The sequence below is a fragment of the Planococcus citri genome, chromosome 5 (genome assembly GCF_950023065.1).
Source record: "Planococcus citri chromosome 5, ihPlaCitr1.1, whole genome shotgun sequence".
Taxonomy (NCBI): domain Eukaryota; kingdom Metazoa; phylum Arthropoda; class Insecta; order Hemiptera; family Pseudococcidae; genus Planococcus; species Planococcus citri.
In genome coordinates this window covers 60,005,917-60,021,449 of record NC_088681.1, presented here as the reverse complement: position 1 = coordinate 60,021,449, position 15,533 = coordinate 60,005,917, and the positions used below count along the sequence as shown (strand labels likewise).

The 15,533-nt window shown below is 33.6% G+C and overlaps 2 protein-coding genes across 5 annotated transcripts in view; both read left to right on the top strand.

Moving 5' to 3' along the window:
• Window positions 1–826: 826 nt before the first annotated feature.
• Window positions 827–13,602, top strand: LOC135848793 (uncharacterized). 3 transcript variants are annotated; one of them, XM_065368813.1, is made up of 2 exons: window positions 827–1,073; window positions 11,320–13,602. In XM_065368813.1, exon 2 carries the CDS (start codon window positions 11,357–11,359, stop codon window positions 13,190–13,192), a length of 1,836 nt encoding a protein of 611 aa, XP_065224885.1. In that variant the 5' UTR covers window positions 827–1,073; window positions 11,320–11,356; the 3' UTR covers window positions 13,193–13,602. The 3 variants fall into 3 exon arrangements, with proteins under 3 accessions (XP_065224885.1, XP_065224884.1, XP_065224883.1); XM_065368812.1 differs by lacking the exon at window positions 11,320–13,602 and adding an exon at window positions 1,447–3,847 and having other exon boundaries at window positions 834–1,073; XM_065368811.1 differs by lacking the exon at window positions 827–1,073 and adding an exon at window positions 8,476–8,748.
• LOC135848801 (uncharacterized) overlaps window positions 5,280–15,533 on the top strand; it is a 42,992-nt gene continuing 32,738 nt past the window's right edge. Inside the window, exons 1-2 of one of the 2 annotated variants that reach the window (XM_065368828.1) lie at window positions 5,280–5,450; window positions 5,725–8,109. In XM_065368828.1, the coding sequence (XP_065224900.1) occupies window positions 5,762–7,492 (1,731 nt within the window). In that variant the 5' untranslated portion in view covers window positions 5,280–5,450; window positions 5,725–5,761 and the 3' untranslated portion in view covers window positions 7,493–8,109. Of the gene's footprint in view, window positions 5,451–5,724; window positions 8,110–15,533 lie in introns of those variants that run through there. The other variant, XM_065368826.1, reaches the window with a different exon arrangement.

Sequence of the window (15,533 nt, the reverse complement as noted above, 5' to 3'; positions counted from 1 at the left end):
GGTTTCAATTGAGGTAATCTGATTTTCCAAACGCGAATTCGGAAACAGTAGATTAAATTTTTGAGTTCACGAACGATTTTGATTTTTAATATATTTTTGAACAATTAAGCATTTTTATTGGTTGAAAATTTTTGTTTCTTTTTGCAAAAATTCCAAAAAGTCTCATTTTTTCTAAGATTGAAAAAAAAATAGTCCAAACGTCTAGCTTTTGTCCAAGAAGCCCTTCCTTTTGCTAAAATTGTCAAATTATCAAAACGGGTGAAATCAGTTTTTGTTTTTTTTTTTGTAGAAAAAAGTTCCAAAGAAGCTCACATTTTTTCAAAAATTGTCCAAATACTTCGCTTTTTACCAAAAATTGATTTTTTTGCAAAAATTGCAAAGATTCTCACTTAGTTGCCATTTATTAAAAATGTTATTTCTTTTACCGAAAACTTGCAAAACGGACTCATCTTTTTAAAATTAAAACCCGTATGATATCATATAAATTTGAAATTTTCTGTTCTTCTTTTCCTGTCATTTTTCTTTACATTGAAATATGTTACTCGCAATGTTTCAATTTTTGGTTACGTTTTCGAGCTATTTTGGATTACGAAAGTTGCTTACTCATTTTGTTGTTGTTGTTTTTTTTGTTTGGAAAACCGATTTGTGCCCTTCAGCAGCGTATACATTGAATGTTTTAAAAAATTCATTATAACCTATCAAAGCTGAATATAAAATAAAATGTATCAAATTGGATGAAATTTTCCAAAAATGCCAACGACACCAGCGATCCTAAAGAAAGCTGGGTATACTAGCTGCAACCAGTTGATGAAGCACAACTTGGCTTTACATTAATTCATTATTGAGATATCTGGTGTGTGTGATTATCACTCGCATAGTTGAATTTATGGTCGTTCTCCTTACTTTGAATATTTCTCAATGAATGAAAGTTTTATTCCAGTGAGTTATTATGATTAATTTCAAAATTGTTTGTCGTGGGTAACTTGATGCTACTGAAGAATAAATTTGTGTTTGAATTTCGATTCGCTGTGAAGACGTTAAACTGGTTAAAAAGTTGTACCTACGAAACATTGGTAAGTTTCATGAAAATTATTAAAAACCTGTTTCTCGAACCTGCTTATAAAATACCTACGCGATTTACCTGGTAATAGACTAATTATGTGAGGTACTGTACTTTGCAATAGGTCAACAAATTCGTGTATTACATGATGTAATTTCGTTCGCAATCTTATCACTTTGATAATTGAGTGATGGGTATTTTCGTATCAGAATTTCTGCACTTAAACACAATTCTGATGAACTCAACATTCACCATGGTTCATGAAACTCAAATAGTCGCCTTTTGTATCTATTACGAGTACATAATTTCTATTGGAACTTGTTCTATACAATATGTTACCTGTGAGCTGATTATCCTAAAAACTAATTCGATCACTACCATTCTAGGTTTGGATTGAAATAGTGTCTTGATCAAAGCTTGCAAATGTCTGAAATCGCTGGAATTTCTTCTGGAGTGTTCGATATTTTGCATCCAACTCCAGTTGCTCTGAGAGAGTTATCAGCGATCGCCATTAGCCTCGAAATATGGCGCTGCGAAATAAATAAACACCGTTCGAGCAATACATTGAACAAGTTTATTCCATCTGGTAAACTTATCTCATGGAAAACTGCGCTCATTCCCGATTTACCTTCTGTGATTTATCCTATGATTGATAAATATGTCAGAATATTTGGAATTTCGATAAATAACTGGCTATGGAGACATCATCAGCCGGTATTTCATTTTCATTACGACAATCACACCTCGGTTTTGGAATACTTCGAAGATTTTGTATGCGATTACAACGGAGCCATTCATTACGAAAGGACTGCCGAACGTATGATGCATTGTGATCGATTCGATCTGCATCAAAAGTTCCTAATTGCTTGTACGTATTGTTTCAAAGACGATATCGTACGAATTTGGCCATGTGGATTGGAAAAGACGGACTCGCTGTATAAAAGATATTCTGAAAATTCGCGATTTGCATATTGGATTGATTTTATTGGAAATGATATCAAGATAACCGAACCTCCTATCGAAGAATGTATATTTGATGAATTCGTGTCTCGCAACAGACCATGTTTGGAATATTTCTGGAGTCGTATTCCATCGGAAAATCGTTTGCGGAAAGCTATCGATCTTTATATCGATGATTACCCATCGTTTGTTCGATTCATTTTGCCAAAATTGGATGATCAACAGCTCAATGAATTTCTTCGTGAAAAAGGCTGTGAATTGTTGTATGCTGTTTTGTTAAATTCTTGTTATGATGAAGAAGACATTCTATCGATATGGATTTACGTTAAAAACGCCATGAACGAGATTGCTTTCACAAATCTGATCATGAAAATGGTGCAAAGTGAGATTACGGGAGGCTTTGTGAGTTCCGAATTAGGCCATTATGAGATTTCTTGGGCCGTTTACGAAGATGATTTCCCTGATTATCGCGTCCTTGATAATTTTCTTCAGTTATGTTTTGAAATATGGAACACCGCTAAAGAAGATTTGATACGTTCGGCTGTTAGAGATATTACATCAGATAATAGTTTATTTGAAGATACGATGTTCGACGTAAATGATCTTCCACCAACCTCGAGAGAATTTAAGTTCTTATTTGCTGTCCTTTCTCACGCCAGCTATGAGCAGAGAAACGCTTTCTGGCATAATTGCTGGAGATATTTGATTTATAAAACACGGGTCGAAGTTTTACATAAAATAATGCGGCTATGTTTACGAGACGAAGACGAGATAAGTCAATTCAAGAAAAACATCATGGCCAATGACGAAAAGGCACTTCATTATTATAGTTCATTACTAACCTTGACGTATTTCGACGAATTGAATCAATTCGCGAGATTTTTACTACCAGAAGTGCAAGCAGCGAGAAACTTTAAACAGAAAATACTACGGTCAACTTTTCTCAATGATGAATTTGGTGATTCTTGTATAGAGATCGTCAAAAAGCAAAAAGAGTTCGATGAATTTATTAAAGATGCCTACGACAACGTCGATCAGTCTACAGACTTTAAAAATGAGCTAATGTCGTCACCTTCAGTCCAAACGAGATTATCAATCGATGCTCTATCTGTACCCATAGAACAGTTCATTGAGTTTATTCACACCTTTGTCTCGACTGAGCGAATTCTTCTCGAGGTAAAAACTCGAATGATCAGTTTTTTAAAGGAAGAAGGGGCTGATTATAAATCTAAGGTACCGAAATCGTCGTTCACCTCTCTTTTATCATGGTGTTTAGAAGGTAATGAGGAAGTTTCAAAGTTTGAGCTGAGCTATTTATGATGTAGATCTGATGGAATAATCTGAAAATCACGCCTAGTTGAATGATTTTTTTCGTGAAATTCGTGTTCTGGGATGATCATGTCGATGGTCAAACCAGATTTTTACGTTCTAATTTTCTCTTTATTATATGTGTTTTATATTTTTCCGATTTTACAACTTGATTTTATAGTCTTGTTGTGTAAAAAATTCACATTGTATGTTATGTTTAAAACATGTAAAATGGTAATTAATTATAATCAACTGGGTATACCTATGCACACCTATTATTGAATTTAATTCTCGTTTCTTCAAGAATTACAAAATTTTTCTCGTCTAGATTTTTGGCCAAAAATTGAGATAAAGCTCATTTTCAAAAATTTTAAAAAAGTTTCATTTTTTCCCCAAAAATTGCCTGAAAATCTAGCTTTCTCGCCAGATATTGTCAACAAGCCCTTCCTTTTTCAAAAATTGTCAAAGTCTTTGCTTTTTCCCAAAAATGTTCAGAAATTCTCGATTTTTCAAGGATGAAAAACTTTTAATATTTGGCCAATCGGCCAAAATAATTTTTTTAATGTTCCAAAAAAAGCTCACACTTTTCCAAAAATTGTGCAAATATTTTGTTTTTTTTTCACCAAAAACTGATATTTTTTTTGCCAAAATTGTCAGAAATTCTCACCTTTTCAAGTACGAAAAAAATTGTGATTTTTATTAAATGGTTGAAATTTTTCTTTTTTGGTAAGAAAAAATTCCAAAAATCCTTCATTAAGTATTTCAAAAAATTGTCCAAACTTTTTAATTTTTTTTATAAAAATTGTGTTTTTGTGGCAGAAATTGCAAAAGTTCTCAATTTGCTGCCAAAAGTTGTCAAAATTATCACTTTTTTTTACCAAAATTTGAAAAACGATCCAACTTGCAGATACATATTAATTTAAAGTGTTCTGTTTTGTTTTTTTGTTGTTTTTTTTTGTTACTTTTTTCTCCACATTGAAATATTTAGCTCGCGAATTTCCAATTTTTTGTCTATTTTTTGATTACTTTTTCCACCTATTTTGGTTCCTAAAATCGCCTACTTGTATTTTTAATTTTTTTTTTGTTTTGTTTTTTATTTTGTTGAAGATCCGGTTTCTGCAAATTTAGCATTACCTATAAGTATGATTTGAATATTTGAAAAAATTCTTTGTAGGCTCTCAATTTAACAAAAAAATCTGAAATTCTGCTCGATTCCTGTTTTCGACTCACCGAATCGCTTGAAGATGAATCCAACCGGTTTGGAGCCTCTAGCAACTTTTTGGTGGCTTGAAGTCATCTCCAATTGACATCAGCATACCGAAATTTGAATGAAACGTAAATTTTAGATTAACAACTCAACTTCATCAAGCAACGTTTTGTGGAAATTTCCACTTTCAAAGATCTGCTGGAGGCTCCAGAACTATACTCAAAACTGTTCGAAACTATTCAAGTGTTTATGTACAATCAATCAAAGGGTCGAAAATTGTACGCAAATCGAATTTCAGCATTCTAGATTAATTGGGTAAAATTTCGATTTTCTCCCTCATTTTTTGCCCTTTCATTTAAAAAACTCAATAAAAAATTGAAAAATGCGCGTCAGTTCTTGAAATTTTATGTACGTATTTTGTATTCCCTTTCAAATTAGCTTTGTCTGGTTCAGAAATTTCTCTATTGGGATACCTCTCTCTGGCCTTCTTAAATACCTACTTATGATTTTCTTGACATAGTTATTCATATTCAGCTTTAAAAAAACATTACCTAATTGCTGTGAAAATGAATTTTCATGAATTATTGGTTTTCACACGATTGGCGAGTAAAATCGTAATTTCAAGATGCCAACGACACCAGCGATCCTAAATAAATCTGGGTGTACTACCAGGAACCAGTTGTTGGATCACGACTTGGCTTCACACTGATTTATGTATTATTGAGCTACTCGCGTAATGGAATTACTTGGTCGTTCTCATTACTTCTTGAATGAAAGTTTTTTTTTCTGCGAGTGATGATTAATTTCAAAATTGCTTGTCGTGGGTAACTTGATACTACTGAAGAATGAATTTGTCTTTGAATTTCGATAGACTGTGAAGACGTTAAACTGGTTGAAAAGTTGTACGAAACATTGGTAAGTTTCATAAAAATCATTAAAACCGGTTTTTGAGACCTGCTTATAAAATAGACGATTTAGCTAGTAATAGATTAAGTAATAATAGGTGAGGTACTGGAATTTGAAATAAGATGAATCAATTCGTGTCTGACGAACTAAACATTCACCATGGTTCATGTAACTGGAATGATCGTCTTTTACATTCTTTAGGAACTTCTTTTTGATACAATAATATGTCACCTCCTGTCAGTTGTTCATTCCAAAAAAACTAATTCTATCACTACCATTCTAGGTTTGGATTAAAATAGTGTCTTGATCAAGACCTGCAAATGGCTGAAATCACTTCCGACGTCTTCGATATTTTTCATCCAACTCCAGTTCCCCTGCGAGAGTTATCAGCGATCGTCATCAGTCTCGAAATATGGCGCTGCGAAATGAATAAACACCGTTCGAGCGATACATTGAAAGAGTTTAGTCCATCTGGTGAACTTATCTCATTGAAAACTATACTCGTTCCTGATTTGCCGTCTGTGATTTATCCCATGATTGATAAATATGTCAAAATATTTGGACATTCGATGAATGGCTGGCTACAGATCCATTACAGAATAGTATTTCATTTTCATTACGGTGATGAAAACTCTGTTTTGGAATACTTCGAAGATTTCGTGTGCGATTACGACGGATCCATTCATTACGAGAGAACTGCCAAACGTATGATGCATTGTGATCGATTTGATGTGCATCAAAAGTTCCTAATTGCTAGTACGTATTGTTTCGAAGACGATATCGTACGAATTTGGCCACTTGGATTGAAAAAGACGGACTCGATGTATGTAAACTATTCTAAAAATTCGCATTTCAAGTACTGGAGTTATTTTCTCGAAAATGTTCCCATGGAAGACGACGTGGTCGAAGAAGTGATGTTTCGTGACTTCATGCCTCTCAATGGACCATCTATGAAATATTTTTGGAATCGTGTTCCACCTGAAAATCGTTTACAAAAAGCTATCAATGTTTTTGCCCGTAATTTACGATCGTTTGTTCGATACATTTTACCAAAATTGGACCATCAGCAGCTCGATGAATTTCTCATGCAGGATGGTTGTGAATTGATGTATGCTCTGTTGAAAAATGCTATTTATGATGAAGAGGTTGTCTTACGTACGTGGGCATATGTTAAAAATGCTACGAACGAAATTGTTTTTGCAAATCTGATTGCGATAATATTGAAATGCGAGTTTACGGGTTACTGCGTGCGCTCCAAATCCGAATCGAATAAGGATGACCGTGATTTGGAAAACTTTCTTAATTTATGTCTTGAAGTATGGAACAGTGCTCCGGAAAACTTGAAACGTTCGGCTGTTGAAAAAATCGCATTGAATAATGCATTATATGACGACTTCCTATTCGTGATTAGACTTCCGCCGCACTGGAGAGAATTTAAATTCTTATTGGCTATTCTTCCGTATGCCACTTATGAGAAGAGAAACGCTTTTTGGCATAGTGGCTGGCATCGTTTGATTTATGAGATACGAGGCGAAGATTTGCACGAAATCATGAAGCTATGTTTTCAAAACGATGACGAGGTTACTCAATTTAAGAAAAACGTCATGGCTAATAACAACAGCGTCCTTGACCTTTGTGCATTTCTCCTCCGAGATACGTATTTTAACGGTTTGAATGATTTTGTAAGCTTTTTACTGCCCGAAATTCAAGCAGCGAGAAATTTCAAACAGCAATTATTACAGTCTACTTTTTTCAAAGATCGACATTTTTATTTTAGTAAGATTTTTATCCAGAAATCGAAAGAATTCGACGAATTTATCAGCGGAGCTTATAACGATGTTGATGTAGCCAAGAATTTTAAAAATCAATTCGTGTCGTTACCTTCAATCCAAAAACGAATATTGGACTGTGCTTCATTCGTTCCTATTGAACAGCTTATCAAATTTACTGACTTATTTGTTTCGAATGAAGAAATCCTGCTGCAAATAGAAACACGTATAGTTGATTTTTCGAAAAAAAGGAACGATTTTCTTGAATCTATGTCTAAGTAGGGATAAGTACTACATTCTTCACTTCTTTTATGGTGTTTAAGAAGCGACGAGAAAGTTATGTTATTCAAGTTGAAGTATGTACTTGTAATGTAAAGTTCATTTTCATTGTATTACCATCATCTGTGTATTTTTCATATTTTGTTTGATAGATGATATTATTTTTTGGTATTTTTTGCTTCGTGTGAATGGATGATTAATTTTACTGTAATGTAGTTTCTGGCAAATTGATTTTAAATCTCTATTCCAATTGATGGCAGGTACTGCGATGTTTTCGAATAATTATTGATGGCTTATTCCTCATCACTTGAATTGAAAGTGATTCGAGTTCAATAGGTATTTGTAATTTCACTGGAATTTGTTTTACGAGTTCCTACGTATGCTTTTCAATAAGTTACACGAACCTTTTTGAATAGGTAGGTACTTCTAGGGCGTGAGCAGATTTTTGGAAGTTGACATTTCCAAGAATTTCACACTATAAAGTTGAAAACTAAAAGGAGTGGAGTCGGAAAAAATTATGGAAGGTGATTTGGCCCCTCGGATTTTGAAACTAACGAGTGGGTTTGAAATGACTTCAAATGATGAAAGGTGCTTTGTATGAGCTTTAACAGGGTGTCTGACAGGTAGTGAAAGTGGTGAAAAAGTAGTGAATTTAGAAATGGGTAGTGAAAGTGATGAAAAAGTAGTGAACTCAGTCAAAAAGGTAGTAAAAAAATTTCCTAATGCGATCATTACTTAATATTGTTTTTTTTTTTTTTTTTTTTTTTTTTAATGATTTTGATTGAAATTAAAAAATATTTTATAACTTAAGTTCACAAATTTTCTTCCAATTTTGATTTCTTCGAAAAATTTCATATCCTTAATTTTTTGTGAGTGTCTGTGTGGAGGGGGGGGGGTCGAGTGGAGAGCTTTCTGAAAATTTGGTTGAAAAAAGTAGTGATTTTTTCAACAAAAAAAAATCCGCTACTGGATACCATGATCAACTTCTGGGGTCAATTTGAAAAATTTTAGGACACTTTCTGCAGATTTTTGATATTTTTGAGTGATTTTCTCAAAATTCTGGCTCTTTATTAAACGTCGTCGAGATCGTCAGAATTTTTACTTTGGCCTTCGACCATTATTATTTCATACTCGTACCTATATCTGTTGATTGATGAATAATTTTATAACTAACTAATCCACCTAAATTTTTCTTTGTTTCAGGTGAGTACAAATTTTTTTGCAAAAATGATAGATTATGAATTCGCGTATGAGAATAAGTAAGTAATTTTATGATCCTTATGAGAAAAGTTACGTAAGTCACTTCTACACCTGTGACCACTTATTTTCAATGGCAAATCAAAAAAATCTGAATTCACGGAATTCAGAAATCAGCTTGAATAATTGTCCATCGGGTTTGAATCGAGGTGATCTGATTTTTCGAATACGAATTTGGAAGCTGTGGATAAAATTTTTGATTTACAAACGATTTTGATTTTTGATAAATTTTTGAAAAAATCAAACAATTAGTTGAAAATTTCGTTTTTTTGCAGAAATTCCAAACATGTAGTCTTAATTTTTTCAAAAAGTTTTAAAACTTTCATTTTTTCAAAAAATTGTCCAGAAATCTAGCTTTTTTGCCAGAAATTGCTAACTAGTCTATTCCTTTTGCTAAAATTGTCAAAGTCTTGCTTTTTATTGCCAAAAATTCTCAGAAATTGGTGCTCTTTGAATCCAAAATGGCTAAACTCAGTGTTTATTTTCTTTAAAAAATTCCAAAAAAGCTCACATTTTTCCAAAATTTGTCCAAATATTTTGCTTTTTACCGAAACTTTTTTTTTTGCAATAATCGTAAAAATTTTCACTTTGTTGGCAAAAGTTATCGAAGTTCTTACCTTCTTTTATCAAAAAGTTGCGAATCGGACCCTTATTACTTTTCAAAATTAAAAACCATATCATATCAACTTGAAGTTTTCTGTTCTTCTTTTTCGGTCATTTTTCTCCACATTGAAAAGTGTTACTCACAATTTTCGATTTTTTGGTCATCTTTTTCGAGCTATTTTGGTTACTTAAGGTGCTTTGTTGTTTTTTTTTTTTTTGAAAATCGATTTCTGCCCATTTTCATCAGTACCTACCATGGAAATCCTTAAAACCTGCTTATAAATCACGTCAATTAGCTAGTACCAACAAGGGAATCTCTTGAGATCTCACACTCCGATTCGCCGCGTTTTTTGGAAAGAGCATAGTCTAAGACCCCCAAAACCAAATTTTCAGCTGCCCAAGTTCATTTTTCGATTTATGGCGAATTTTTGAAAATTCAAAGTTGACTGTTTTTGGCGATTTATGCTTTTTTTGAAAAAAAAGTACGTACTTGATCAATAAAAATTGTCAAAATAAGTCCCAAAACTAATAATAATTACCCAAATCCAAATTTCATTATTTCCAGCCATTCTGGAGCCTCCAGCGCGATTTTTCAGTTTCTCCAGAATTTTGAATTTGCTCCAGAAGGCGTGAATATGAAGTTGGGCAGTTAAAAATCGAGTTGTAGGTATATTTTGACTTGATCAATGAGTTTATCTACATTTGAGCCGATTTTGAGAGTGACACCTCAAAAGTGGCTTTTTTGACCAGCTTTTTTCAAAAGATAACCATTTGTGAGGAAATTTTTGAAATTTGCGCAAATCGCTGTATTTTGTCAGTAGATAACCCCCCAAATCAAAATTTTACAATTTTCAGCCATTCTGGAGCCTCCAGCGCGATTTTCAATTTCTCCAGAATTTTGAATTTCCTTCAGATGGCGTGAATATAAAGTTAGGCAGCTAAAAATTGAGTTGTATATTACACTCGACCTGTTTAACGAGTTTATCCGCATTTGAGCCGATTTCGAGAGTGACACCTCAAGAGTGGTTTTTTGAGATGTCACTCTCGCTCCAAAACGGCTGGAAATTGTAGAATTTGCGCTCCGGGGGTTAGTTCTTGAAAAAATACAGCGACTCGCGCAAATTTCAAAAATGTCCTCACAAACGGTTATCTTTTGATTTTTTGGATTTTTGAATTTTGAAAAAAAACTGGTCAAAAAACCACTCTTGAGGTGTCACTCCTAAAATCGGCTAAAATGTAGATAAACTCGTTAAACAGGTCGAGTGTAATATACAACTCAATTTTTAGCTGCCTAACTTCATATTCACGCCATCTGAAGGAAATTCAAAATTCTGGAGAAATTGAAAATCGCGCTGGAGGGTCCAGAATTGCTGGAAATGGTAAAATTTGGATTTGGATAATTAATATTAGTTCTGGGACTTATTTTGACCATTTTTACTGATCAAGTACGTATACTTTTTTTTTTAAAAAAAAAGCATAAATCACCAAAAACAGTCAATTTTGAATTTTCAAAAATTCGCCAAAAATCGAAAAATGAACTTGGGCAGCTGAAAATTTGATTTTGGGTGTTTTAGACTATGCTCTTTCCAAAAATCGCGGTCCCGTTCAAATCGGAATGTGACACCGCAAGAGAGACTATTAGGTGAGGTACCTAGACCTACTGTGATTACTGATTACTAAATTATAGCAGTATAGTTCAACAAATTCGTGTATACCTATGCAATTATGCATGATGTAATTTCGTTCACAATCTTATGTTATGACTGTGATAATTGAGTTATGGGTATTTTCGTATCAGAATTTCTGAATTGAAAAAAAATTCTGACGAATTAAACATTCACCATGGTTTATGAAACTCGAGTAGATGTTTTTTAAATTTATTAATTCCTATATAGGAACTTCTTCTATATGCAATATGTTACCTGTCGGCTGTTCATTCCTAAAAACTAATTCGATCACTACCATTCTAGGTTTGGATTGAAATCGTGTCCTGATCAAGAATTGCAAATGGCTGAAACAGCTTCTGACGTGTTCGATATTTTTCATCCAACTCCAGTTACCCTGAGGGAGTTATCAGCGATCGTCATTAGCCTCGAAATATGGCGTTGCGAAATAAATAAATACCGTTCGAGCAATACATTGTTAGAGTTTCGTCCATCTCGTGAACTTATCTCATTGAAAACTACACTCGTTCCTGATTTGCCCACTGTGATTTATCCTATGATTGATAAATATGTCAAAATATTTGGAGATTCGATGAAAGGCTGGCTATGGAGATATCATTGGAGAATATTTCAATTTCATTTCAACGATCAGAACTGGGTTTTGGAATTCTTCGAAGATTTCGCGTACGATTACGACGGTGGTATTCATTACGCGAGAACTGCCGAACGTATGATGCGTTGTGATCGATTTGATCTAGATCAAAAATTTCTAATCGCTTGCACGTATTGTTTCGAAGAAAATATCAGACAAATTTGGCCATTTGTGAATGATACGTACTGGGAGGATGACACATTTATTGAAAACCCGGAATTCAAGTACTGGATTCTTTTTCTCGTAGATGATTATAGAATACCCGATCCTTCTGTCGAAGAATATTTGTTTGATGAAGTCATATCCCACTTCAGACCATCTCTGGAATATTTCTGGAATGTTATTCCATCGGAAAATCGTTTGCCGAAAGCTATCGATGTTTATAACTCTGATTTACCATCGTTTGTTCGATTCATGTTGCCGAAATTGGACGATCAACAGCTCAATGAATTTCTTCTTAAAAATGGATGTGAATTGCTGTATGCTTTGTTGAAAAATTCTCGTTATGATGAAGAAGTGGTTATATGGACGTGGATTTACGTTAAAAACGCCATGAACGAGATTGCTTTCACAAATCTGATCAAGAAAATGGTGCAAAGTGAGGTTAGAGGAGTCTGCGTGGTTTCCGAATTGGATCAAGAAAAATTTAAATTAGTGCCGGACGATGTCTATGATGATCGTGACCTTGATCATTTTGTTCAATTATGTTTTGAAATATGGAATACTGCAAATGAAAATTTAAAACGTTCGGCTGCCAGAGACATTGCATCGAATAGCAGATTATTTGAAGTCATATTCAACGTTACTGGAGTTCCGCCAACCTCGAGAGAATATAAGTTCTCGATGGCCGTTCTTTCTTACGCCACCTATGAGCAGAGGAACGCTTTCTGGCATACTTGCTGGCAATATCTGATTCATAAAACACGGGTCGAAGATTTAGATAAAATAATGCGGTTGTGTTTACGAGATGAAGATGAGATAACTCAATTTAAGAAAAACATCATGGCCAATGACGTAGAGGTACTTGTTTTTTGTAGTACTTTACTAAGCGTTACGTATTTTGACGAATTGAATAAATTCGTGAGATTTTTACTACCAGAAATGCAAGCAACGAGAAATTTCAAACAGCGACTACTCCGGTGTACTTTTCTCAGTAATGAATTTCGTGAAATTAGCACAAAGATCATCATGAAACCAAAAGAGTTCGATGAATTTATTAAAGATGCTTATGACAGTGTCGATCAGTCCACAGACTTTAAAAATGAGCTAATGTCGTCACCTTCAGTCCAAACAAGTTTATCAATCAATGCTTTACTTGTACCTATAGAACAGCTTATCGAGTTCATTAACACTTTAGTCTCGACTGAGCGAATTCTTGTCGAGGTAAAAACTGGTATGATCAATTTTTTAAAGGGAGGTTCAGCTGATTATAAATGTGTGGTACCGAAATCGACGTTCACTTCTCTTTTATCTTGGTGTCTGGAAGGTAATGAGGAAGTTTCAAAATTTGAGCTGAGCTACTTATGATATCGTTTTGATGGAAGAACATTCTGGTTATCTCATTATTGTTCGTTTTTTTTTCGTTTTATTTTTTCATTTTAGTCTTGTTGTGTAAGAAATACATGTACTCGTATTATATTATGTTTCTATCATATAAATCTGTAATTGATTTTTTTTCCTTGTTGAGAAATCTCAACTGAAGGAGCCGTGTGAGGTCGAGCTATTCGTAGAAGTTTTATTTTCTTCAGTTCTTTGAGTTTTTGTTTCAACAAAGTCGATTTGATGCTATAATTTTTCAAAAGTTACGCGTATAACGAATATTTTCAAAAATCTTCGAGGATTTTAAACCTTCATTTTTTAATAAATTGCTCAACAATTTAAAAAAAAATAGTTTACATAAGTATGTAATAAGATTAAATACAAATAAAAATTAAAAATTCATCTGTTGTATACTTGTTTAAAAATTGATATTCTATTTGAATATACCATTCCCTCTTCACATAATTTTTATTTAAAATTGTGATATTTCAAAACGTGATTAGAATATACTTACTTATACAAGCACCTTCCATTTTTGGTCGAAAAATTCTCTAAATGAGAAAGGTACAATTTAGTTTCTCTGGTGCTGTACAATTTGAAACTCTCAAAACGAAAGCTCACGTAGCCTTCTTTCATATGTAGATTTCAAAGCCCTGCCTTTTGCTAAAAATGTCAAAGTCTTGTTTTCTGCCAAAAATATTGAAAAATCTTGTAATTGTCAAAATTGCCAAAAAGTCTTATTTCTTGCTGACAATTGTCGCTTACTATATTAACCCGAAATTGCCAAAGAATAGTTTTTTCATCTTTACAATAAAAATTCGGAAAAGTCTCGCTCACATTTTGGGAAAATTGTTAATCATACCTATTTATTTTTTTCCAATAATTATTCACTCGTTTTTTCTTTTCCATAAGAACTGCGAAAAAATATCATTTTTTTTTGCCAATAGATAGTAAAAAATTCTCGCTTTTTCGAAAATTTACAAATTTTTTTGCTCTTTGAAAAATTGCCAAACATTGTCGGTTTTTTGAAGAAAATTGACAAAAAGTCTGGTTTTTTACCACAATTAGTTAAAAATTTCTTTTCTTTTCTTTTCTTTTTTTTTTTGCAAAAATCCTAACAAGCGAACCTCTTGAGGTGTCATACTCCGACTTAAACGGGACTACGATTTTTGGAAAGAGCATAGTCTAAAACCCCCAAAACCAAATTTTCAGCTGCCCAAGTTCATTTTTCGATTTTTTGCGAATTTTTGAAAATTCAAAATTGACTGTTTTTGGTAATTTTTATCCTTTTATTAAAAAAGTACGTACTTGATCAGTAAAAATGGTCAAAATAAGTCCCAAACCTACTTATTGATTACCCAAATCCAAATTTCACCATTTTCAGCAATTCTGGAGCCTCCAGCTCGATTTTTCAATTTTTTCAGAATTTTGAATTTGCTCCAGGAGGCGTGAATATGAAGCTGGGCAGCTAAAAATCGAGTTGTATATTACACTCGACCTGTTTAACGAGTTTATCTACATTTGAGTCGATTTCGAGAGTGACACCTCAAGAGTGGTTTTTTGAGATGTCACTCTCGCTCCAAAACGGCTGGAAATGGTAGATTTGCGCTCCGAGGGTTAGTTCATGATGAAAAACAGCGATTCGCATAAATTTCAAAAATTTCCTCACAAACAGTTATCTCTTGATTTTTTTGATTATTTAATTTTGAAAAAATCTGGTTAAAAACCCACTCTTGAGGTGTCACTCTCGAAATCGACTCAAATGTAGATAAACTCGTTAAACAGGTCGAATGTAATATACAACTCGATTTTTAGCTGCCCAACTGCATATTCACGCCTTCTGGATCCAATTCGAAATTCTGGAGAAATTCAGAAATCGCGCTGGAGGCTCCGAATAGCTGTAAATTGAGAAATTTGGATTTGGGTGTTAGTTTCGGACAAAATATAGCGGTTCGCGTGAATTTCAAAAATTTCCACACAAACGGGAAACTTTTGATTTTTTGGATTTGTAGGCAACCGCGTACATTTTGACTCGTAAACATTTCGATTCGTAAGTAATACCGTACGGAGGTCGCCTACACTTTGACTATATCTAGAAGTAATACCGTAGAGAGAAAACAAGCCGGCGGATCGAACCTTTTTCTACCCTTTTTTCTCGATCTCTGATTGGCTGAATCGTCATTTTTACAAAACAGCGTTGAGAGACGATCGCGACCGGCTTGCTTTCTCCCTATTGGTCAATAAATTTAAACCTTTTTATATAAATATAAGCTATGTCCAGCTTAGTCTTTAGTCTTTGTAACCAGTTCGAACCGAATAATATCTTTCC